The sequence below is a fragment of the Peromyscus leucopus genome, chromosome 4 (genome assembly GCF_004664715.2).
Source record: "Peromyscus leucopus breed LL Stock chromosome 4, UCI_PerLeu_2.1, whole genome shotgun sequence".
NCBI lineage: Eukaryota > Metazoa > Chordata > Mammalia > Rodentia > Cricetidae > Peromyscus > Peromyscus leucopus.
In genome coordinates this window covers 138,415,096-138,442,817 of record NC_051066.1, presented here as the reverse complement: position 1 = coordinate 138,442,817, position 27,722 = coordinate 138,415,096, and the positions used below count along the sequence as shown (strand labels likewise).

The window sequence follows — 27,722 nt, the reverse complement described above, 5'->3', positions numbered from 1 at the left end:
CAGTACACGGAATGAGAGCTCTTACTCCAAGCTGATGTCCAGCATATATATATGGGAAGTAACTTGTTCATGTTTCCTGTTGTTGTGATAAGATATTCTGACAACAATTTAAGGAGGAAGAGTTTGTCTTTCTTTACTTTATCGCTTCAGGAGCATAGCAGAGAAATCAAGGCACCAAAGGCCTGAAACCAGTGGTTATGTTGTTTCTGCAGCCAAAGATGGATACTGTGCTCTGTTTACTTTCTCTTTCTTCTATGTCTTACCAAGTTGAGCATAACCATCGCAACATGGGAAGGATGTTAACAGGAAGTTGTCACTGGAAGGAGACACTCCTATTAGAGGAAGTACAATGTTCTGGACACTACAGACTGTCCCTCCTTAAACATCTGGAAAGTCTCTGGGGGAGAAAACCCTCCTACTTCCTGGTTATTTCTCCAAATGCTTTGAGTACCACATCCTCACAAGACAATCCTTGTCTCGCCAAATGATTTGTGAGTGTGTCCTATTCTTCCCTTTCCCTTTGAGTTAGAGAAACTTAAAACTGGGACTTGATCATTAGCAGAATGACCCACAAAGCCAGACCACCTATATTCTCCCCACTTCTGATAATACCTTTTTATGGGTTTCATTAAGACAGATTTCTGGACGGATAAAAAGGACTCCGCTTTTATTAAAGTGGAAAGGATCTGGTGTTGAAAAACAAGGGTCTCCAGGAATTAGAGATAAAAAGATCTTTTTGTTGTTTTTATAAAGCAAATGCTAATGTCAGTCTTAAGAATAACTAAGTAAACACTGGTAGAGAATATGTTCCTAGAATGGAAATTAACATTGCAAAGACATTATTTCCTCCACACTGATCTTTTAAAAGAGTTCAAAACTATTTGCTAGATGTGTGGTTAAGGAATAAAATCTAAAATTAAAAACAAGGTCATAGAATGAAGTTTATAGAACCAAATTAATGAGATGTTTATTTATTTTATCCACTGAACAGAGTTAATTTCAAGCACACGCACACGCACACACACACACACACACACACACACACGCGCACGCGCGCGCGCACGCACATGCACACACACACACACGAGTAAAATGGTTTAAAATACTAAGTATAACTTTATACTAACATTTAAAAGTTATATGACATGGAAAATTTCATGGAAATATATTTAAAACCTAGTAAAGAAAAAAATTCTCATGTAGTTCTACAATATATTCAGAAATAGAATCAACAGCTTGTACTTTTTCAATGAAGGAATAGCTTAACAATTTAAAAGCTTAACTTGGTTTTATGCATGGGATCATATCATCACTGTAAGAATTTGTATTCTCATGCTATTCACAACCATTCAGAGAAGGAAAGCATCAGAACCCCATGCCTCAATTCATGATGGGACCATAACCTTGACTTCTAAGGCAGACAAGTTTAGAGTGAGAGAAGGAAATCAGGTGCAGGTATCCCAATCAAAATAGAACTGAACAACCCGATAGTACGTATATAAATAAAAAAGTATATTTAAAGAAGCCAGCATTGGTTAAACTTTGCAACATTTTTAAACTTTGTAAAATCCATTTATATCATTCACTGCATTAACATACTAAGAGAGGGAAGGAAATGTATCATTACTACAATGGATTCAGTTAAAGCTCAGCATGATTTTAAAATAAAATTTCCTTGAATATGAGGAATAAAATGGACCTTTTAACCTGCTAAATGATAACTACAATTGACCTACAAACACCACATGAAAGGATAAAAGAATAGCATCATTATCTTTAAAATTGAAAAAACACATACGCCTATCATTACTTCCATTAAGTACTGTATTGCTGACTCTAAAAGACAAAAATAAAATGAGCTAAAAGATTGGAAAGAACGAGACTGTTATTAGCTACAGATGCTATGATTATTTACACAGATAACCTAAAGAAGTCTGAATACAAATATTAAAATTAAAATTGATATATTTCCCAAGATATCCACATTGAGGAGCATATTCCATTTCTATTCACCTAACAAGGCTGTGGTATTTTTTTAAAGATACTACTTATAATTGCAACAACAACATATACAAAGTACATTAAAAGAGGCCCCCAAAGAGGTACATTATACTTGTGATGGGAAAATGTAATATCATATAGATAGACTAATAGAAAAGGCAAATTACCTTCAAGCAACTACAATGAAAAACTCAAACATTTTCTAATGTATATGTAAGTTCAAAAATGTATATATGCTAAGAAAAGATGGCTAGCTAAGACAGTCCTAGAGAAGTCCAATATTATATGACTTGTGAGAAAAATAGTGCTGTAACAACTGATTTTCTGTGTATTTCTATATAGTGAGACAAATCATTATTCGTTAAGAGAATGTGATATGCATACAGGGTTGGTCTAACAGAACAGCTAAACCAAGCAGAGCTCTGGACCCATACCTGTTTGGGAATGTGGCAGAAGTTAAAAGTAGCATGGCGCATAAGTCAAGCAATTTATTTCAGTAAATGATGCTAGGCTACAAATGTGAATTTAATAAAGGTCAATTTATCAAAGGCATAACTTCCAAACTTTTCATGAGCATTTAAAAAAATATTGTTGGACCTTGGAAGAAAGAACGTATTTTTTCAACATGACTATTTTGTTTGGCTTTTCTCAGAAGCTAAATCTACAATAAGGATTTCAATGTAAGAATATTTAGGAGGCCACACTGGACATGGGGAGGGAGAGACAGGGAAGGGAAGCAGGATTCAGGGCGACACGTGTTAACCAGCAACTCCATCAAACACTGGAGTTTAGAACAGTGCCTTTCAAAGTGTGGCCCAAACACCACAGCCACTGACTCATTCATTCTTTCTCCCTTAATAGATGAGTGTAAATGCATACAATGAGTGTTTTAAAAGTGAAGCTTTTGTTTACACTTATTTTTAAGTGTCAGTTTTAGTTTTCAATTTTGTTTTCCCAGTGATTCTTGCTTAGAGTCATTGATTGTAGCATCAATCTACAGTGGGTTGGGAATTGTCTTCACCACCTTCACTATCATCACCACTGCCAACACACACACACACACACACACACACACACACACACACACACACTACCACCACCACCACTACTACACACACTACCACCACCACTACCACACACACATACATACCACCACCACCACACACATACACCACACACACACACACACACACACACACACACACACACACACACACATATACACCACCACCACCACACACACCACCACCAGCAGCAGCAGCAATTCAGTGCTTAAGGCTTTGAATAGAGCCAATAGAATGTGGAGTGACCAAGCCAGTGGTGAAGAAAAATTCATCAACTTCCTTTCTCTCATGATTGACAGATGTTTTAAAAACTTAACTAATACTTCTTCCCTTGTGTGGTCACCAGGTTTATTCCCATGGCTTTAAATAAAGAGAAAATAAGATGTTTGAGAGTGTGCATTGTTCAGTAGGATGGAGGTGAGGCACCAACAGTGTCTGCTACTGTTTGCCTTGCTCTCACTCTCATACAAGACTTGAAGGCCTCTGATAAATTCGGCCATATTAAAATTAATAACTGATCTATATCCAAAGGCAAATATACGACATAATCCAAGAGATTTCCTGTGGTTGTATTTATTTTTCTTTCCTTTGCTGGAGATAGAACCCAGGGCTCTGAAGGTGACAGACAAATACTCTGTCCCTGAACTGCAGCCCAGCCCTCAGAAAGTTGTTTTTAATATAACACTTGTTTTATGAAATAAAGGAACCAGGAAATCAACACAAAGGGGCAATACAGCCAACAAATATTAACAGATGTTTGGCTCATTTAGTAACTGGGTAAGAACTGATAGAAATCTCTGTGATGGGTCGTATCCACTTACCAGGTGCCCTAGACTTTCAAAACTGATAATGCCAAGTATTTTTTAAGGATATAGAAATGTTGGAACTTATAGAACACTGAGCAACAGAGTCCAAAATTCTGGCACCACTTTGGAAAACAGTTTGGTATTATTCAGGACATCTGTACACCTATAAGCTCTTGGATCCATCTATTCCGAAGTACACCTTGGCAGCTATCAATGCTCTGGGAGGAAGGATCAATCATCCCAGGATGGAGCTGAAAAAGAAACTGTGTAAGCACCGGGGGTGTTGTGGTGACAACGGGCTGACTTTGAGGCACCACCTCAAGAAGCAGGCATCCAGAGCATCTGCCAACTTCAGTCTGTCTGGAAGGAGAGCAAAGCACGCCTGAAATGGGTCTGTCTGGCTCAGAATGGAAAGGCAGCCTTGGAGGTGGAAGCCCCTTCAAAGTCAACCAGGACAAGTGAGCCACATCCCAAATGACAGATGAAAAAAGCCCACAGGATGTAGATTGGTAGGACCTTGAAGATGAGAACTAAAGCCCCTATTTCTTCTATCAGAAGATTCTCAACTGCAGCCAGAAGGCTTGAGTCCACTTTAATGAAGCCTGGTATACATTCAAACAGATTTTTTTAAAAAAACATATATTCACGTGAGCCATACACAAGAGAGACCCATCTGGAAATAACTCTATGTTCAATCTGCAGTAGAATGATAATATAAACCTGGAAAAATGACATTCATGAACTGAAGAGTAATAAAACACAGCTGATGGATTTCCAGACGTCCTAGAATGATGAATGGAAGTCTTGGAACACCTGATCCATGTATATGAAGGGAAGAAAGAAAAACTAAACGATCTATTGCTCTGGGATATTGATGACTACAAATAAGAATTTAGGGTGATTAACATGAAATTCTGTAGTCTCTGGTGTGTTGCTGTTAGAGGCAAAGGGGAGAGAGGGAGCCAGTGAGGAGAGGCACGGAGTGTGTAACACCTTACTTCTTATATAATCATCATGCAATTATTTTATAATCACTCTGTAAACACAGCCAAATTTCATATATTTTTATATCATGCAAAGGAAAAGAGAAACTTTTTAATATAATGCAAAACAAGAAGAGGAAAGTAATGAAATTATGAAAATGCAATTTGTAGGAAACAACAAAAACGTCTTAGTTTTAATCAAGGGACACAAACAGAAGTATTAATGAAGGAAGATTTAAATAGTGTTACCGAGTAGAAGGACCTGTGGTTATAGAGATGTCCTCCGCCCTCAAAAGCAGAGAACAATGAAACTGCCCAAATAAATTCTGTTGGGATACCTTTGAAACTTTATAAAATTATGTCTAAGTTCTTCTGACTACGTTTTTGTGACACAGGTCTCATGTAATTGTGGTTATATAGACATGTTATATAGACAAAGATGGCTTTGAATCTCCTGTCCTCTCAAGTCCACCTCCTAAGCACTAGGATTACACGGATGTGTTCTTCTTGAAGAATAAAAGGATAACTATGCCCCAGAAAAACTGAGAGGGAATAATAATGAAATAGAAAGCCCTGTTCTGCCAAGTATTAAAACATGTCACCCAAACTACAGGGAGATACTGTCATACTAGGAGCTATGACTCCTGAAGGCTGAAAACATATGCCAGACTATAAAATAACCCATCATGGAAAGGAGGCATTTTAAATCATTGTGGAAAGTTTTCACTGGGCAAATAATTGTCCTAAGAACATTGTAAAGAATCATGGGTAAAATTTCTACTGTGTGCAGTGTAGAAAATAAATTTCAGATGGATTACAGTACTCAGTATAAAAAGAAAAAAAATGACAGTCAATAAAAAGGTCATAAAATAATTACTCATTGGTGTTTTCTATTGGCCTAATCTGTGATGAGAGTGAGAATCTGCCCTCAGCTGGAAAGACAAGGTATTACTAGCTTCAATTTCACCATCATCTTCGCCATCTGACACCCTCATCCATTGCCATTCCTCACAATTTCTCACCAAGCTAGCCCGCTGCTACTCAACAGGGAGCCCCTCTTCCACTAGACAGACCCCCCCATCTCCAAACATTCAGTAGAACCCCCATTTCTCTCTTCATTTCACTGTCTGCTCCTCGATGACTCAACCGTCTCAACTCTCCTCAATTTCTTGCACTCCTGGAAGACAGATGATCCCCCACTTTACCAGAAATATTAAGCTATTACTGAAGTTTCCCTGCCTAAGCAGCTCCACTTGTTTTTTCTCTTTTTGCCTTTCACAGTGATAAAGGGACTTCTCCCCACCCATTCCTGTTTTTGTCTTTTCAGAGCACTCACAAGTCAGCCACCTTGCTCTTTCCCACCCTTCTAGCTCATAGCCCTTTTTGTATTATTTTTCACTAGCCTACTGAGGGGTAACCCTTCCCATCTTTGGAAATGGACTTTTTTTTTTTTGGCCTCAATTCTCATCTCTGCTGCCGTTTACATTGTCTTGCCCTTCATAGCTAAAAGTCTTTGCTCATTGCATCTCATATTCTACTTCTTTTTCAGCCCTCTCCAGGAAGTGTTACACAACCAGTTTCCCCAAAGTATTATTACTCTGGCCACAAGTGTTCGGACACTAGGTTCAATAGCAACCTCAAGGCCACTTCTGAGTTGACCATTCAACCATATCCATCGCTGATAAACAGCCCCTTCCCAACTCCCTCTCCCTGCATAGCTGCTGCACTGACAAGTCAACTTTCTGGTTTCCTAGTTGCTTCTCTTAACACTGGCTCCTAGTGTCCCCGTGTGTTCTCCTCCTCGTTTTTGAGACAAGTATCTCTTAGCTGAGTCCGAGAGCGGCCTTTCCCCTCTTCTTTACACACTTGCTGTTGGATCTGTTTCCAGGACATGAATTCAATATCCAAACATTGGCCCCAGTCTTGCCTCTCCAAAGAGTTTCACCCACTCTTGGCTGGATGTTCTACATATACCTTAAGTCTGAAAACAGCTGAGCTCACTGGATTCCTCTCCAAAACTAGTCCTCCTTTCAGCTCCTTTCCTATGTGAACAACAGCCTGGTTCCTGAGTTATATTTAACAGTGTGGGGACCCTCCCTGACACAGCCTGTCATCTTTGCCCTCATCCATCACCGTCAATTCATGCTGGTTTAGCATGACAGAAATCTCCTACAGTTCATTTCTCTTCTATACTCCTCGCCCTGCTGCAAGCTAACATCCTTTGTCTCCAAAGTGACTACAGACTTCCTAACTGATTTTTCTCTTGCCACTCTTGACCTCAGAAAGCTATCCACCACACTCCCAGTACTCCCTGCCTTTACCCTAGGTACTTCTACTTATCCATCAACTCTAACTTACATGCCACTCAATACCCTGGCTTGCTAGCCTAGCTTTTCTCTGCTCATTGTTTTCCAAGCACCATATACCCTTACTTGAGAGTTCTGATAGTAACTTGAATGTAATGATCTATGGGTGTAGTTGTTCAACACGTGTCTGCTCCCTTAACCACAAGTTTTAGGAGGATTTGGCCAAATTTCTCTTTGTTATTTGTATAGCCCTAATGTCAATAGCCATCCCCTCATCACATTAATTAAGATATATTTGTGGAGAGGGAGAGGGGGATAGGAAGAAGCAATAAAAATTTTGACTCATTTCAAAAGCTTCTACATTCCTAAAAGCTTTAAAAAGCAAGTGAAAATCTGACATAAAAAGAGCAAAGATTAAAACCCCATTCGTAAACTGTTCAAAAATAAGTGTGTCTTTACAAAGGATGGTAGCAGCAATTCTATAAGACAAAGATGAGCAAAAATGAAGACACATACAGGATGATGAACACAGGGTGTAGAGAGCATGTTCCTAAAAGAACCAATGCAAATGACTAATTAAACGTGGGGGGAAAAACCCTGTGCTTTCCAGTATTCTAAAAATGACACATATACTTAATTTTTTAAATAGTCAGTGTGGGCAGAAATCAGGCCTAGGCATATTCTCCTCTTAGGAGCCCAGACTTACACAGATTTTCTGGGAGGCAATCTGGTAATATGTGTCAAAATCCCTAAAAATAAGATCTACTTAGGCCTAGTAAATTAATTGCCACAAATTTGTCTTGAGGACACAAGCAAAGTTGCATGCAAATTCTTACATATAAGAATGCTCATCAAGAAAGCTGAAATTGTGAAATTTGCAAGAACATGGATGGAACTGGAAAATGTTATGTTAAGTCAGGTGATTTAGGCTCAGAGTTTCAAATATTACATGTTGTCTCTTGTAGATAGCTCTGAGCTTCTAATTTTTTATGCGTGCATTTTTGTGAAAGTGAGTTTTGGTGGGAGTCATGCCGCATGCAAGGGATCCATGAGAGGGGAAATATGGGTTGTAAGTGAGGCACCAGGGCAGGGAACAGATTACACACAACATAGAGGTGAACCATGGCACTAGAAGTGTAAGGGCAGAGGCAGGGGCAGGGAAATGGAGGGGCGGGGAGGTCCAACAACAAAGAACAAATTAGTATCTCAGAAGGAAACTCGTACTTTGTGTGGTAACTCAAAAAAAGCATGTTTAACCAACCCACTAACATCCATAATCATGAAACATTTGATAAGAAGGGACAGTTGCTGTGACCATAATGCACTCACGTGCCTCAAGTGTTCATTACAATGTCTGATTTCAGAAAGAACAAGAGGATTTTAGGAATTTGTAATATCTATGATTTTATAGTTATAAATGAAGGTAAAATACAGCATACACAGCATGGATTAATTTTGAAAAAAAAGTGAATTCAAATTTTATATTTTAAAAATGTATATGTAGCTATATTTCCATACAACAATGGAAAACTATCTTTGGATTTAGGTATGAGTGATTTTGTTCATCCTCTTTTAAGATATTTGTTTGTTTGTTTGGTTTGGTTTGGTTTCTCATTTTTTCCTTTTCCCCATGTTATTGAAAATAGATTATTTTCTCATACAATCTCTCCTGATGACAGTTTTCCTTCCTTCTACTCTTCTCAGTTCTTCCCATCCAGATCTACTCCCTCTCTGTCTCTCCTTAGCAAAGAGCGGGCTTCTACAAGATAACCAAAAAAAGTAAAATATAATAATATTTTTAAAAATCTCATCAAAATTAGACAAGACAAACCAACAGAAGGAAGGACGCCCAAGAGAAGGCACAAGAACCAAAGACTCACTTGTTCACACATTCAGGAGTCCCAGAAAAATACTAAACTGAAGCTATTATATATATTCAGAGAACCTGGTACAGACCAAAAGATCTTTCTGTATATTCTTAATATTTACAAATTATATGCATCATGGCCATAATGAGAAAAACTTAAATACATTTTAATTTAACAATGGGGAACTGATTGCAGCATATGGCTGAGGCTCTACCCAGAGAAGTGTAGCGTGATGATTAAGAGTGTATGCTTTGACGCTCTGAGACAGGTGTTCCATTCCCTCTTTACAACTTAAGAGTGGTATGACCTTGACCGAGTTACTTAATCCTCACAGCTTCATTTCCTTTATCAGCATCAAGGAGATAATACACACTAGGCAGAGCTGTTTTGTAGCTTAAGTGAAATAATGTATGTAAAATTGTGATCAAAGAGTAAGCATTTAGTAAGAGTACCTGCTTTTATAATTCTGAAGTATAAATAGATCTGGTAATGATTTGCATGTATTCTTCATCCTCTAAGGGCTTATAAGTGGAAGTTTGTGGAATCACTTACTTTCTGGCTCAGCATCTTCCAGACTGTTGTGTGAGGATGCTAGAACCATCCAGAAGATGCTGATGGAAAGACTGGCCTATTACAGAAGCAGTCCCAGGGAAAATGTGCTCATTAGAGCCAAATACTGGCATAAGTCGCACATCAACCTCTTCAGCCAACCAACAAGTGGATATTAAGCATCCACCCAACAAGGGATTAAAAGACTCAGCAGCATGAGTCAGCTGACTTCTTGGAGGAAGATAAGGTTCTTCTAATTAGGCACATGGTTGCTGCTGGATCCAGGAATTAAGAAACCAAGGAAGCACTTTATAAAGTTGGAGAAAACATGGCAGGACCAGGGGACTGAGTTATTAAAAATCAAATAACAATAAAGCAGGCTGAAGCCTACTTACATCCCCTGTGCCTGATCAGGTTCATGTCACCAGTAGGCTTGCTCAATAAGTGGATGAGAAGTTGTCAGTCCATTAGTCAAATCCATCCCATTGTCTGATTTTGGAAATAAAGTTTTATTGATATACACCCACATTTATTTATTTAAAGATTTTTTATGGCCATTTTTGTGCTACAATGGCAGAGTCAAGATATTGGATCAGAGATAGTATCAGCCATCAGTCCTAAAATATAATACCTAATCCTTTATAGAAACTTTGATAGACCATGGTCTTGGTCAGTAGAGCTGGAGAAAGGATGTGGGAAGGGACATCAGGCTTACAACATTTCCCTTCTATAGTTCCAGGAGCTGTTCCTCTTGAGTCCATCCAAGGGGGGCCCTTTGAGGAGAAGATCTACATCCAGTGGAAACCTCCCAATGAGACCAATGGAGTCATCACACTCTATGAGGTAAGGAGGCTTCTGGGCTGCTTTATTTGGCTCAGCTTCATTTAGTGAGTGAACACCTGTCCTTCAAGGGCATAAAGGTGAGTGAGACACAACTTGGGCTGTTTTGATTATCCCAAAGACAAATGCATATAGATATACCATGCATTGACATGATCATGGTTAGGAGTGATCTCTTCTGCAAACAGGTTAATAGTTCCAGGCATCAGATTGTGCTGACATAAAAGAGAAGACCCAGACTTGGAATACAGAAGCTAAAATTCACATGGGAAACCACAATGCTCATGGTGAATCACTCCACATACATCAGTCCATAGGTTTTGGATTTAGAATTCATGGACCAGCAACATTGAAAAGATTTTAGGCACCAATATAAGCTATTTTATCACCTCTTATTAACATTTAATTTAAAAAGATATAATTCCAAAGCTACAATAGGATATCATTTCAGAATAAAAGGCTCTGAAATTGAATGAATTTAGCTTTATGAATAGCTCATTGCAATTTCCTTATTTTTCTCATTTGAAATGATGACAGCTTGGTCATGAAAGGCTTTGTTTCTTGCACTTAACCTGCTCTTGGAAACCACTACGTTCGACTGTTTTGAAAGTGTACCTGCATCTCAGCATAGACTTCTTTCTCAAGAGCAGCATTGTTTTTTATATCATAGGGCTATGCATTGCACGGGACTAGCAAAGCAATGTTGCCATTCTGGGGTCAGAATAAAGAAATAGGCGGACAGAGAAGGTGGCCAAAACACAGTTGTGAGTTAGACTTGTTGAGTCACAGCTCCTGAATTTGTACCATCTATCTGTGTGAGGAACAGATGGATCCCTAGACACAAAGGTGGGACCAGGATGGAGAAGCATAGTATCTGCCTTACTTAGTTATGAAGCCAGTGCCTTGTGGAGACTCAAAGACCTGAATCCATTTCCATGATGAACTCTCTTGGAGACGGCTCTGTGGTGATGTTTTCAAGTAACTCTGTGGGCTATGATTATAGAGAACCAGGGCCAGTAGATTGCTACTGATTGACATTTCTGTAAGTTATTTGGGAACACACCAAAACTCTTGGGGGATTCTGCTTTTGTGTATTTAGTCCACTGTATTCTGTGTGTAAGCATGTCTGTGCTTGTCACAAACTAATGAGGCCCAAGCATGGTAAGAATGTTAACTTGGAGATCAGGTACCTAGATCAGAATCCTCATTACCTGGTATGTGGACTGTGACATATCAGATATTCTCTTAGGACTGCAAACTTCTCAACTGAAAAAAAAAAAACTCTAAAAATAATCATCTAATTTGCTAGATAAGGTTGCTACAAGGTTCATATTAAGTGCATATTTAGCACAGTCTTTGGAATTTAGAAGTAATGTGTTATTGCATAAAAATATGGAAGTTAAGAGATAGAAATGTGATGTGTCACAGGGTCATCAGCCAGGATGGTATATTCCTGTCTCATGAATTCAGGTGTAGCCTCTGATATAACACAGTGTGGTCCATGGACCAGCATTACCTGAGGACTTCAGAAATGCAACATGCCAGGCCGTATCAGTACTTCCTGAGTTAGAGTCTCCAGACCCCTGGTAGACTCATGTGGGTATTAACAATTGAGAAGTGCTTTCCTAGCAAACATGGGATTTTAGGAAGTTTTTGCAGCCCACAGAAGAGTGTGCCCTCTTGGGCAGAGAGAGGTAGAGTCCTCTCCACAATGAGCTCAAGCCAGCCTTGCCCCTGAGAGTGAGCAGGAGACCTTGCTTTTAGAGACATCTATAACGAAATATGTGTTTATGAGGCAATTTCCAAATTTAATTAGATGAAACCAATTTGCTTTTTAAAATTAGGATCTAGCTGTAATTTCCAGAGAGGAACCCATAAATTACAAAGCACTCTCTTCTAGCCTCAAAAAACAATATTTTGTTACAGAGGAAAAACAGGATGACACAAATGGAAGAGAAATTTGAATTGTCTGTGCTTTTCTATATACAACCCAACCTTGACTCAGCAAAGCCAAAGCGAACGCTTGTATATGCACACATGCACACACACACACACACACACACAGAGAGAGAGAGAGAAAGAGAGAGAGAGAGAGAGAGAGAGAGAAGGAGGGAGGGATGGAGGGATGGAGGGGGAGGGACGGAGGGAGGGAGGGAGAGAGAGAGAGAGAGAGAGAGAGAGAGAGAGAGAGAGAGAGAGAGAAGACTAGTTCTCCATTGTTGAACCCATGTCTCTTAAAGAGAGTGGATCCAACCCGTGTTCAGATAAAACTTCTTCCCCTTTAAATCCACACCACATAACAAGCTCTGGATTTATCCTTAAACAGTCTTGTACCCCCCAAATCTGAGTGGCTTTGATTAAGTACTATTCTGTCTTTGAACTTTGATCTCCACTTTATAATCTGAATGTGTCAAACTGTGTGAGGCTTCAGCTATGTAAGAACTGAGAGATAAACAAATCCACATCAAACATGCAAAGTAAAGGTTATAAACCCTTATGTAGTTGTTTGTCTGTAACCTGGCCAGAGTCTTGGAAAACAAAGAAGGGCTAACAGGAAGAACCCAGCTAGTGCAACAACCCTGAGGTGGGGATGACTGGAACGTTTGACAAACAGGAGGCCAGTGTGGCCAAAACTTTGTGAGCATGGAGAAGAGCAATGAGACTGTGTGTGTTTGAGAGTATCTGAGTAGAGTCTGCAGGGCCTAAAGTTTGCCTTTTACCTTGAGGAGGCAGAAAGCTCCAGAAGGAATTTAAAGGAAATTTAAAGAATTGTGTGTGTGTGTGTGTGTGTGTGTGTGTGTGTGTGTGTGTGTGTCTGTGTCTGTGTCTGTGTGTCTGTATGTATCTGTCTGTCTCTGTGTGTGCATGTGTGGAGACCAAAGGAGGACATCAGATGTCCTGCTCTGTCACTCTCCATCTTCCCCTTTTGAGGCATGGGTCTCTCATTGAACTTTGAACTCATCTTGGGCTTTGTTTATTTCTTTGTTTTCTGTTTCTATTTTTGTTTTTGTTTTTTTGGCTAGGCTGGCTGACCAGCAAGCCTACAGACACTATCTCTTCTTCACAATGCTGGCATTACAGGCAGTTACAGCCATGCTTTCCTCTCTACATAGATGCTAGGGATCCAACTCAGCTCCTCATGCTTACTCAGCAAGTGCTCTTGCCCACCGAGCCGTCTCTCCAGCTGTGAGATTTATATTCTTAGAAGAACACCTCACTGTTCTGTGAACAGTTGATTCTGGGATACACAAGTGTTTTGTGAGTGTGGAAAACACACCAGGAAGCAAGATACTTCCATCTTCTATGAAACTGTGATGAGGGCTTACTTATTTATTGCACCTAGGTGGAAGATATAAGGTTTGTTATGGCTACCTTGTTCTTATTGCTGACATGTCTCAACAGTTTCTACTCAGTCAGGAGTTCTTACCTTGATGAGCTCTTGGAACCTGGGCAGCTTAGCTTCTGGTCTTTCCTCCAATAACATGTGTGAGTCTCATCGCGACTATTCCACTTCTATGAACAAGCAGCAGTCACCTGCACCTCTCTGTCTCACAGAAGGAAGAGCTCAGAATTCTCTGCAGAGCTTTTATAGGAGTGTACTTTCCTTCTGGAATAGGAAGTTTGAATGAATGAGATGATGGTCTAAGATCACTGGGTGTTCACTTCAGTGGGGGATAAAGAATCCATGTCTGTGATTGTCATCGTCCCCCCCCCCCAGTGACAGGTGATGTCAAAGGTCTTCTGTCCAGACTCCAGCAACATTAACACCACATAGGACCATGATAGAGGTGAAGAATCTCAGGCCCCAGAGCCATGGCACTGGAGCTTCAGTCAGCAAGATCCCCTTGTGGATGATTCCCATGCACATTAGTACATAACAATATCTGTTCTAAATGATATCCTAAAATTTCACCTTTTGGACCTTAAGAAGGAGGCATAGAGATAGTTAGGGAGCTTTAAGCTCATCTGGAGACACCTGCCTGATGGGAGCATGACAGTCATTGCATGGAGGATGTGGCATGCGCTAAGAAATGCCCTTTTTCAATGGGCTCCAAAGAGCCGAGTATTTTCATCAACATTGTAGAAATCTTGCTATTCACCAAGATAGTTCTTTTGGCTGAGTGGGATTCCAAGGTTCATCAGTCAGGGCTCAGATGTGAAAGAAGGACACTATGGCATCTTCCACCTGGCTCAGCCTTTAGGGACAACCAGAATTCCTCAAACCCAGACCATGGCAATAACAGACTGGTGCTTTCAGCCAGAATGAAGTCACTGAGGACAAAAACCTGTCAAACAATTGTCTCAAAGTTCTTCAATAAAATCATTGGAAGACAAGCTGCTCAGAGTTCATGAAAAAATAGCGATCAATATGTGTTTTTCTTTCAATTCAATTAATTGTGCTCATCTCTGCCCCAAAATAAAATTCACACCACGTGAGGGAATTGGGCCAGAAGATGTTACACTTGCAACTGGGTTAACGAAGTGTGAAAATATTTAAAATTCAGACATATGAAGCTTACCAGTAAGCCTTTCTGTTTAGCAGTCAAAATCACCAAGTTTCTAATTACAGTGTATAAATCTGAAAAGCTTAAAGGGAATGAGAAGACCCTAATGAGGCAGGAATGGGTGTCTTGATTATACTAGACTTGATTGACATTTATCTTGCAAGCTATTCTAGGTACCCAGCATTCAGAGTTAAATAAAACACAGACTTTGCCTCAATAAAACAAGGCAGCATTGCTATGTGGGAACGCCTTTAAAAGGTATGATAGGTCGGAGAATTGTCAATATTTTTCCAGCATACAGATGGCTGAATTCAATCTGAACAGAAAGCAGGGGCTCCAGGAATCAACATAGTAGAATGCACTGCAAGAATGCTGGGAGTTCTGAGGCAGAGGAGCTTTGAACAGGATAGGAGCCAGTAGCAACATTGATGGAGAGAGGTGGCCAGCTGTGTGCAAGATCAGGGTTAAGGACTCAAAGAGGAGGTTACTGGATTTGGATGAATGCACACACCACCTTCTGCCCTTTATCCTTACCACAGTGAGTACTCAGGCCTCACTAACACTGGGCTCTCATGTCTATGATCCACAAAGGCACAGTGGGAAAGGATGTGATATTGTCCAGATGGACAGGAGATAGGAAGGATCAGCTGAATCATGACTAATGCAACCCTAAGCCCAAATTTGAATAATTTAAGTCAGATATATGTTAATTAGGATGCATGATTTCCATAATGCAGACCACTATGGGGTATGGTAAACCAGACTGGTAACTAGAAAAAGAAACCTCTTGAATCTTTTGAATTGTTCATGCCAGAAATGTGAGAGTTATCTATTATCCCAGACGCTATACAGAGAATACACCAGAAAGTTCTATCATTTTTCCTGCCCAAATAGTCTCATGTCAGGCCAAATGGCCCCATTTCCATCTAGCCTACTCTGAGTGTCTTGTGATGCCTGGACCATCTAGTGGCTCTTATCTGCACCCCATCCATACCCTACTCCAGTGCACTGCCAGTTTCATCATGCCCATCCTGTTCCTTGACCTCATCTGCCTTTTAGGGCACTGAGTCACCTCGCCTCTGCTTGCCTCTCCTATTTGATCTCTTCCTATTAGTTGATGTGTCCCAGCTCCTCCAGCCTTCCATCACTTCCTTAGGCTCCCCAAGTCTCCTGCAACCTTTGGAACACTATCCTTCCCGTCTCCAGCTTCCTACATGTTTTCCCTTATTAGGGTTTGTTTCTTCTGTACTTTACCTCCAAGAGAGTTTGCCCTCTGCTTCCCTCTTTGTCACAGACTAGTCCCTCCTGTTTCCTTTTTCAGCCACTTGCTTTTTTAAAATGCTTTTCCAAAGACCATACTCAATTTGTGTATGTACTGTGCTGTAACCTTATCCAAGTCCTTGGACTTTTAGCACTATGAGTGATGGGCCTTGTGATGATGAATTTTCTGTTATCTTGGCTAGGTCACAATGTCTAGAAGTGTGGTCAAACATTACACCACAGGCTTTGGTAGGGGTGTTTGGGATGAGATTAGCTAGGCAAGTGGACTGTGAATAAAGCAGATTGACTTATATAATATGGATGGGGCCTCAGCCAATCAGGTGAAGATCTGGGTAGAGAGAATGCTAAACTCTTCTGAGCAAAAAGAGATTCAGCCAACAGACCTTCAGACCTGAACTTAAATACCAGCTCTCTGCTCCCCTGTCAGCCTTTAGTTTTGGAATGACTAGTGCAGGCCATTTTTACTTTTTATACTACTGTGTCTTGAACACCCAAAACAGTAGCTTGTGCATAATATGTACTCAATGAACATTCTTTAAATGAACGTATAGAACTGTGCTTTGTCTTAACATGAGGTATGATGAGTTTCTGTCTAAGTAATTTAGTGATTTTTAAGCCTGCTTAAAGGTTTGTATTACCCTTTATCACTTCTCAGTTTTACTTTGAACCTAAAACTGTTCTAAGAATGCAACCTATTTTTAAATCACATTTTGAGCACTTAAAAATGTATGTAAATAAATAATGAGATAGTTACACCAATGAGTGGTAGCTTCATTGCAGTCCAAATAACTAAGGATTTATTTCAGAGGGTTCTAGCTACATGATCTGAGTGTATTTGTTTGCTTGTATGTTAATTTTAAACATATTGAGGAAATTACAGTGAACATGTATGGTTTGAAAGAAGCACAATGTGAAATAAACCCTGCCTCTGCTATCCTATTAAGGACCTGCTAAATAAACACAGCCTGGACTATTACTTACTCCATATTCCCTCTTACTGGGCTAGCCTCTACTCACTTCTGATGCTGACACTGGAGCTAGTTTATTCCTTATTCATAGTTAGATGCAAGGTGCCTATGTTCTTAAAGGCTTAAATATGACAAGCCCTGGCTCACCTTTCCCCCCTCAAGATTACTGTATGAATAGGGTATGGAGTATTCACAGACACATGGGGAGACAGCATTGTATCAACATCCCTTTATGTTAGGTAATTTTCTCTTATAACTCAGATGCCTAAGCCCACCACAGACTCCATTTATGACTCTTCCCCCTCTCCTAGATAGTAGAAGTTGGTTCTATTTGTTTTTATTTTATAAGATTAAGAAAGATGCCCATGTATACAGAACATAAAATTTGCCCAGAGGTCTTTTCTAAATCTTAAAAGCCAGGGCTCTGAGATGTCTTGAAGCCATTTCTTTTTTTCAATTCCTCAGCTCATCACTCACTCTTCATAGGATGTTTCTTTCCAGAGACTTTAAAGACATAGGCATCTCCAGCTAGATGCCATAAACAGGGCAGGTTGTCTAAACATGAGAGGCAGGATGACAGGTGTGTTACTAGGAACAGCTCTGGTTGAAAAGGCTTATTTCTGACACTCAGTCTTGAAGGAAGGAGGCACATTCTAAGGTAAGTTGCATTTATGTAAGTAGGTCCCTTATAGCTGACTGTCACTCTACCGCAACAAAACAAGGGTGTCTATATATTTGCCTTGGGTGCTCTTTTTTTCTGTTACAACATGGGTGTTTGTGATGGAGCTGGGGAACTTGATGGAAGACATCATCAGATGTGTAGCACATGTTACTTGAGGACAGAAAATTGTTCTGGCAATCGGTTTTCCACAAGAGTCATCAGTCATTCAGTTCAGCTGTGAACAGTAGGTGTCATTGTATGGGTATGCAGTGTAGACATGCAAGTACACTCATGCTTGAGTGTTGGTGTGTTTGTGGAAGAGTTTATATTTTGTGAGTTTGTTCTGTGGTGTGCTGGAGTGAGTATAAACATGTATTTACATCTGATGGAGTATCTGTGTAAAGTGTTTACCTTTTCACCAGAACTCAGCTTCCTAACTCATCCTCAGAATTGCTCTAGTTCACAGTGGAGAGGACAGTAACCTCTTGGGAGAACTGCCCCATCATCTCAAGAGGCTCCCAGTTGTAACTTGTGGACTTTTTGTCATAATATCATTGATAAATTTGCTGAGGGAAAATTTTTAGATTAAAAAACAAAATCTCCAGGAGAGATGAAGGATGAACATGAAGTTAGCTCTGTATTTGCCCAGTGTGGAATCTTTCATGCTCCTTATGTGGAGTTGCATTTTGATGCACTGCGTGGATTCAAAGCCTTTGTAGGGGATCCTCCTGTACACAGTCACATGACTAGTGAGGGAATCCTTCCCCTGGTGGCCATGTCCTTTCAATACACTGCCCAGAGGCAGTGTTTAAGTTGCTGAGAATGTCTTTAAACATCCTAGGTTGTTCTCTTTTCATATCTGATGTTTTACCATGTCGCTCCTGTGGAATTCTGCCAGGCTGGGTGGTGCAGCATGAATGTGTTGCTTCTACCTGGCTGTGTGATCTGTTTGTCTTGGTCAGAGCCCTTTAGTGTAGTACATGCATGAAGGGCAGCTGTAAGTTTTCATCCACTATCAGGACAGGTGGTAGCTCTGAGCCCCTGGAGGCTGGAATTCAAATGTGCGATTGATTCCAGCTTATCTCTGTCATCATTTAGGAAACAGCAGATGGCTTTTCTTCTTTTACCCCCACCCAACTGGCTCTTTTCTTTTCATTACTTTTTGCTTTACTCTTAACTTACAGGAAGAAGTAATTCCATTACAATTGGTACCAAAGAATAGAACTTTGCTTTACTTTCTTATGGTTTCAATGCATGTAGACACATATGCACAGACACATAACACTTGAACATGCAGGCATACACACATCTGGATACATAGGCATACACACACATACACACACAAATATATATATAACACATACATGCTCATATGCACAAACATACATATAGGCATGCATATATGATACATGTACACCTAGGCATACACAAGCAAACACACAAATGGATACACATGCATATTCATAGAGGATTTGCACACTCATTTGTATGCATACATGTACATATATGCATACACATTCATGCCTGCCTATGATATCCTTTAAGTTATCATAAAGGTTCTAACTGCTTTCTTGGTCTCGTGTTTTGTTCTAGGCATGTTCTTAACGTGTCTTGTGCTGAAAATCAGATGGGGAATTATTCAGTTAGGAAACTTAATATTCACTTTGGTTTGCCATTGGCAAATGATGTATTTGAATTAGTCCTTTCTCAGTTTGAGTTTCAGTTTCCACACTTATTAATTAGGAGGTTGTAACCAATAGACTCGAGGGACCTTACAGGCCCTGGCTTACCATTTGAGGGTCAAAAAATTGATTAATGTTTCTCTTAGTTTCATGAAGCACTTTCCTTATTGGTCTGTGTGTGATCTTCTTATTCATTCACTCATTCTTGCATAGCACATCATTAATTAGACATCCAGAATTTTGACAGTGTCTTTCATCTACTTATTATCTACAGAAGTACGTGCATTTACTTATATCTTTTCAACTCACCCTTCTGCCACTTCCTGTGTGCTGAATACTCTACATAATTCTTTCACATTTTATATAGTTTGATAATTAAGCATATCTATATAACCTTTGGAAGTATTTTCATTCTAGATTGCATTCCTAACATGTCTCCCCATTGATTAATATAGTTGTTCATTCCTCTTGACTGCTGTCTATTAGTCCATCGCTTGGTGTTATTAGAATGTACCTTTCACACACTATGGATTGCTCCCAGGATGTTGCTTTGATCAGTGTGCCAAAGTGAGCACCATCCATTCAGGTCAGGTAACACAGGACTGAAATCTTAGCTACTGGGAATAATGAGACAGGAGGATCACAAGTTGAAGGTTTTGCTGGTCCAAGTTCACAGCCAGCTTGGGAAACATACTTAGCTCAGTGGTAAAACATTTGCCTAGTATTCAAATGGTCTCAGATTCAATCCCAAGCACTGACAAGAATACCACATTCCTTCTAATAACTCCTGTGTGTGTTTTGTCCTGAGTGTGTATCTAGAAAAATGGGTAATGTGTTATAGTAAATGAATGTTTAACTACCCCCCACAAAAAAGCCAATTTTCCAAACTAGTTTAACCAGTTTACATTATTGCAAGCAAATACAAGCACAGTGATGATTTTTAGACCCTGTCTCTTTGCTATTGTCATGTTCCTCTTGGCCAGGTAAGTGTCAAATGGTATCTAGTTGCTATCTTCCTGTATAACTCCGAGATCATAAACAATCATGACTAAGGCTGAATCTCCTCCTTACATTATTCATCTGTGTTTCCTTCTCTGTCAGATTTCTATTCTTGCCATTTGCCTTTCAATTGAACTGCACCCTCCTTTTGCTTGCTATGTGATATATTTCAGGACATATTTTGATGCTCATCCTCTTGGCTCTACACATAGTTTGATAGTTTTACCCCCTGGTAAAGTATCTTTTGAGAACATAAGTCTTCAATATCAAACTTTAACTCCTGATTTGTTTTGGTAAGAATCTGTCTGTTCCTAACAAGTTCTTCTCTAACCTAAGTCGAGAAGAACAATTTCCTGAATTTCTACCAATATTTGTAAGTTTGCTCCTGAAATATGTATTTTATCTATTTGCAGTTATTTTTATATATGGTACAAGATGGAATATACAGTGTACTTTTTCCAGTATGGAGTAAATACCTTAGTTGAGTCATCTCAGAAAACCTATCATTTTCTCTTGCTTTACCAGCTGCAGATCTAACTTATGCCCACATTCTTGATATATTTTATATTTTTTTTATGATTTTTGTCTTCCACTGCCCTCAATAACAACCACACATGTCCATAATTATTATAGTGCCACATTTAATCTGGATCTCTGATAGAGCAAACCCCTCTGCCTCATCTTTCAGAAATATCTTGGTTATTCTTGCCCTCGAGGCTTTCATTTTAGAATCTACTCATCAAATTTAATGAAAACATCTGCTGCCATTTTGATTAGAATCGCATTGACTGTGCAAAACTATATGTGGGTAATTGACATCTTTACAATATTAAATTTATCTATATTTAGGTTTGTTTTAATATCCCCCCATAGTTTTATTACTTTACTTATAGAGGTGTGTTGTGCTTCACATAAAACCAGAACTGCCTACTTTGGTCAGAAAGAACTGTGTCTCTCACTCTCCTTTTCCTGTAGTCTCCATGGTCTTCGCTCCTGCCTCAGGTTTATTTTACGCAAAGGTCTTTGTTGCCAGAAAGCCCGTGTGCCTGCTCTGCCTTGGCCAACTCCTTTTACTATACCCCTTCTGCCTTCTCAGAAAGGCCCCAGATAATTGCCCTAAAATGAGACTTCTCCCACACACCATGGTTTCTCATTCCTATATAACATGCCACAATTTATCATTAGCATATATCTATTTGTGTCTCTCTGTATTATAAGTGCTGTGCTGTGAAGATAAGACCTCTATATATTCTATTCACCATATGAAAGAATGTAATCCCTTATGTGGGACCTATTAAGTACAAATGTGATTTGTTAATGCATGAGGATTGGAATGGTTTCTTTGGGTGGCAAAAATACAGTGATAGTCAAGCTTACCATCACTTCGTTCACAGACATGACCTGAGAGGAGCATGTGAAATCTCATGGTATCAGATTTTGCAATAATCTTTAATGGAATATATGATACCCTGATGCCATCGAGTTTGCATTTAACTCATGAATTTCAGTTTCTTAGCCACAAACTTGCTAAAGCTGTGGGTCTATATTTATACCCATACTCCAAATCCTAGAACAGTACCTGCTAAAAACAAAACTCGGTAAATAATTACTTGATGAATAAAACTGTATTTCCAACTGGAATCAAATCTCCTTCTATAGGATTGCTTAATGAGTGTGTTAATGTTTGTGTGTGTACATGTGTGTGCAGGTATGCCAGGTATGAATGGAAGACAGAAGTTGATTTTGTGTATTCTTTCCTACCACTCTCCACTTGGTGTTTGTTTGTTTGTTTGTTTATGGTGTTTCTTAGTGAACCTGGAGCTCACTGATTGGCTAGGCTGGCTGGCCCAGCAGCTCTGGGGGATCCATTTGTCTTCATCTACTCTGGTGCTAGGGTACGACACATGTGCCACCATGCCCAGTAATAGGTGCTAAAATCTGAATTTAAGACCCAGTGCTTGCATAACAGACATGTCTCCTCAGTCTTGACTGCTTGATATTTTTTTAAAGTAATTCATTCTGTAAGAATGTTAGTGACATTCTAACATCACATTGTGACATGTGAAGAGGGAATAGGAAGTCACTCCTGTACACATTCTCCTTCACACACCAGTTTTTATAAACAGGTTCATTTTCTTTCTGGACACCATGCATTTGCAGTGTCTCTGATACGTTGATGATCATGTTTTTACTTTTCACCATGTCCAACACATTTCCATTTCTGTGTAATCCACTTTATCTCATTTAATGGCTCTCTGACAACACAGACCATGTCTTACTTTGTAATCACTTTATTTGGGATGTGTCGATTGATCTCTCTAGAATGTAGAACAGGATTGGGGGATACAGGAGTGAACTTCTCTTTAAACAGCTGGTGAGGAGAGTCTGACTCCCGCTTTCCTTCCCCCTCTTATAGATTTGTCGGCAGCGAGCAGAAGCACTCACATGCCTCCCATCGATCTCAGAACTGTGCTCAAAATAATAGCTCTCTGTGTTCAATAGAAATGGATCTAAGGGAGGAGAGTAGAACAATGTGTCCAGATTGGGATGGAAATCTATAAGCTCAAGGTTAGAAGACTACGCATAGATTGCTCCTTGTTTTAAAACTTGACTTTCAGTTTGTTATTTCCTAATAGAAGGAGATGCACAGATGCCATAGATGTGTCATCATTTTCCCTGATACCCATTCCCATATAAACACCAATAATTCACCAGGCAATGCTCTTCTACAGAAACCGCCATGGCTCCAGGACGACTCTCTTCATGTTAAGACACCAGAGGTGGTTATTTCCAGTCAAATGAGGTCAGCATTCAGGGTGCAGCCTGGTGTGAGAACATTGGTGTATGGCTAGGTGGAACTCTAAAGTTACCAGTCTGCCTCACAGAATCCGTTTTCTGTTTGTTTGTGTTTTAATTGTTTTGTTACAATTCTTAAAATTTTATGGAATGTGTACCGGTGCTTTGCTTGCCTGTATGTCTTTGTGACGTGTGTGTGTGTGTGTGTGTGTGTGTATGTGTGTGTGTGTGTGTGTGTGTGTGCCAGGTGACTGTAGAGGCCAGGAGAGGGAATCTGATCCCCTGCACCTGGAGTTACAGACAGTGTGAGCCACAATGTCAGTTCTGGGAATTGAACCTGGGTCCTCTAGAAGGGTAGACCAGTTCTTTTAACCATTGAGCAATCTCTCCAGCCCTGCCTATCTGTTCTTGTAATAATTTGTGCATAGCTTTTCCAGTCTAAGCATATTTTAGTTTCAAACACTTTTGCAATAGTTGTAATCTTTATGGACATTGTCATAATCCCCTCAGGGATCCTTAGAATTATGGACCAAGAAAATGAGACAGAAATGAAACTCTGGTAAAACTCCCCAGACACTGTAGTCTACCCTGGGCTGTGAATGTCCAGGCAGCAGTACATTGAGGCAAGGTCTGCATATTCAGGATCAGAGTCATTCCAATGGGGTGATTAGAATAGAAACAAATTGGGCAACTGGCTGTGGTTCTTGAGAATCAACCTGCTCACAGAAGCACCCAAGCCTGTGTGTGGAGGTGCAGAGGGCATGTCAAGATGCTATACTTCCTTGACCGCCAAGAAATGACCATTCAGGGCACATCAGGGCTCATTCTCCCCAGCTTCCAGGCATCAAGACTGAAACTTTCCTTAGTCCTTTGACTCTAGGTAGCATGTGGTTGAGATTGCCCAGGAAGGCATGAGGAAGGTAAAACTAAGAACAGAGCTGGCAAACTCCCTTCTCCCATGGCTGGTTTTTCTTCTTACTAAGGTATGCTTCTGCTCTTCTTGAAGTCTTTGGACAATGCTCCATGAGACCTGACCCAGGAAAACAACCCGTCATTCCCAGCATCAGTCACTGTGGTAGTCACTTTTCCTGCTGATGCGATAAAATGCCCTGACAAAAATAACGAAAGGAATAAATGGTTTGGCTCACAGTTTAATGGTGCTGTCCATCCCAGAAGGGAAGTCATAGCAGCAGGAGCCCAAGGTGGCTGGTCACACCAAGTATACCGTCAGAAAGCAGGGTATGATAGATAACGCTGCCCAGCTGCCTTTCTCCTTTTTGTTTAGTCCAGGAGCCCTGGAGTGGTGCTGCCCTCAGTTAAGGTGGGCCTCTCCACCTCAGTTTACCCAATCAAGTAAATCCTCACAGGAATGCCTACAGGCTTGTTTCCTAGGTCATTCTGGATCCTGTCACCCTAGCAAAAGTAAGCCTCACAGACATGTTGTCAGCAATGATGCTCAGAGTTTTCTTTGTCTTTCCTTGCCTTCTGGGTCAGTGTGCTATCTGTAGTCCTGAGATGCAGTTCTCAATACTGAAGCTTACATGTCTTACCATGTGGAAGGAAGGCGTGGGCCATACAGGCATGAAGAAGAGGCTAAAAGGGGAAAAGCCCACCTTTGAACAAATCATCTATACTCATCACGCCTGAAAACAGGAAGATGAGCATATGTAGACAACTCAGGATGTCTTAAGGACCTTGTATGTATACCCTTCTCTGTGTACTCCTCAACTACACCCTCATTCTGTAATCTTAGCCTCCCTCAGATAATTTTTATAACCATATTACAGAAATTTAGATATTAGAGAAAAGCACCTATAATTTCCTCCCCACTATAATTATTTTGCCTTGTGTTTTATCTTTATTAATATGCATACATTTCTACCTAACAATAATTATATAAAATTTGTTATTGTAATTTTTCATTAAGCATTTTATCACAATCATGATGCTTTAAAGTACCATGGAAACAGCTTATCTTTTTTAATGACTGCATAATTGTCCATTGAGTATGCATTCCATAATTTACTTTTCCATTCCTCTATTGTTTTCCCATATTTCAGATAACACTATGATGAACCACAGGCTTATGATACCATTGTATCATGATGAAAAAAACATGACCTTCAAATAAGATTAACCTGAAATCAAATCCTGTTTTTCATACTACCCAAATATCTCTGAGGCAAAATGAACTTTTTAAAAGTGAGTTTATTGGCATAATTTATTAAGATAGTGTCTAGACAAAGTAATTTTCAAACCCACAATGCTGAAATATTATAAGAGTTAGATATGTTGCTGTCATAGCTACCAAGTAGCCATTCAGTGTCATACCTGGAATTTTTTTCCTCCTCTGGGTGATGTGTTTTCTATATTGGACAACCTCTCTCTCTTTCTCTCTCTCTCTCTCTCTCTCTCTCTCTCTCTCTCTCTCTTTCACATACACACACACACAATACACACACACACACACACACACACACACACACACACACACACACAATTACAGGGTTGAATGGAATGAATACTTTTTGTAACTCTTGGTACATATTACCAAATTGCTCTCCAAGTGGATTGCACCCTTGTGAGCATGTGTTTTGAGTCTTGTGTTGAGCTTTTATGCCAATCAACGAGTCTGGGAAACAGGCCTTTGGCAGCCCACCAGAGATTTATGTCAGCTTTCATGATACCCTCAGAGCAGGCTGATGCGTGAAGAGCTCATCACACATGTTGGCAGATCCATTTGCACTCTCCAAGGACGTGCTAGGAACACTCTTGCCTCATCATCTCCTGTTCCCTCCCTCTTCCTGTGCCATAAAGCAGAAAGTACATGTCTGGCTTCTAGTAGTATCCCAGTGGACCCTGATACCTTATGAAAATGCTGAGTTGGATAACTCATGGCTAGGTTACTATAGCATCTGTCATCAACTTCCCCTATGCTACACCACCAGGCATACCTGTCTACTGTCCTTCCAAGGCTTCAGCAAACTCATCTGTAAAAGGGAATAGCCAGTTGCCTGAAAGGGTGGACCACTCTGTGTTTCCTGGGCATTCATTAGAAATGTGCTTTCTTGGGTCCCATCTCAAATCTCCTGAGAGTTGTAGTGTCCATGTCCCCAGGTCACACTCATAGTTTGGTAACTGAGCAGCCAAGATTTTCCATTAGACTGAGAAGACCTCAGTTTTAGAACTATGTCCTTTTTACTTCAGGATTCTCCTACCCTTCAGAGAGTCTTTGTAGCTGAAGTTTTCCTGTGTCCACCCAGCCCCTGCAGCTGCTCAGACCCAAGTAAACACACAGAGACTTATAATACTTATAAATTGTATGGGTGTGGTAGGCTTCTTGCTATCTAGTTCTTATATCTTAAAATAACCCATTTTTATTAATCTTTGAGTTGCCATGTGGCTCATGGTTACCAGTACCTTTACATCTTGCTTCTTCTGGTGGCAGTTGGCAGCTCCTGCCTCAACCTTCCTGTTCCCAGAATTCTCCTCTCTCTTTGTCCCACCTATACTTCCTGCCTGGCTACTGGCCATTCAGCACTTTATTTATTAACCAATCAAAGCAACACATTCACAGCATATAGAGCGAAATCCACAGCAAGTCTTCCCTGTATCTTTTATGCTTGCCCCTTCTAGGTTAGCACCAGAACAACCAGTGCTTCTGTGGCTGGGGTGATCAAAATCGATTTGCTGAAACAAAAACCATAAAGTCACTCTATTGTTTAAAACCCACCCTTGATTCTAGTTACTTTTAGTATCCTAAGAGATCTCATCTCCTTTTCATCATCACTAAGGATGCCCTCTATGAATGTTCCAGTCCTTTCTAATTTTCCCAGTGCCTTTATTTTATTCATACACCCTACCTCAGAATCCATGGACTTACATATAACCGTATCATATTCCCCACTACCTTTTTCCTCTTCATTATCCAGAACATCATAGATACAGAATATATCTATGTCATGCTTCCCTTATTATATCCTCAGCATCCTGTTAAAGAATTACTTCAGGAACACTTTGTATGTCTGTACTACCTGGATAAAGGGGTCATTCCTTGTTATATAGTAACATTTTTTTTTTAATTCTGTACTGTGCTGTGGGATGGTCTGTATGTCAAATTACTCTGATTGGTCAATAAATAAAACACTGATTGGCCAGTGGTTAGGCAGGAAGTATAGATGGGACTAACAGAGAGGAGAAAAGAAACAACAGGAAGGCGGAAGGACAGTGCCAGCCACCACCATGACAAGCAGCATGTGAAGATGCCGGTAAGCCACAAGCCACATGGCAAGGTATAGATTTATGGAAATGGATTAATTTAAGCTATAAGAACAGTTAGCAAGAAGCCTGCCATGGCTATACAGTGTGTAAGCAACATAAGTCTCTGTGTTTACTTGGTTGGGTCTGAGCATC

At 40.0% G+C, this 27,722-nt stretch overlaps 1 protein-coding gene across 11 annotated transcripts in view; it reads left to right on the top strand.

The window, feature by feature from the left end:
• The window catches only part of Ptprt (protein tyrosine phosphatase receptor type T), a 1,105,165-nt gene that overhangs the window by 713,673 nt on the left and 363,770 nt on the right, over positions 1-27,722 (top strand). For all 11 annotated transcript variants that reach the window (XM_028868606.2, XM_028868602.2, XM_028868605.2 and 8 more), the window contains exon 9: positions 10,311-10,420. In XM_028868606.2, the coding sequence (XP_028724439.1) occupies positions 10,311-10,420 (110 nt within the window). The remainder of the gene's footprint in view (positions 1-10,310; positions 10,421-27,722) is intronic.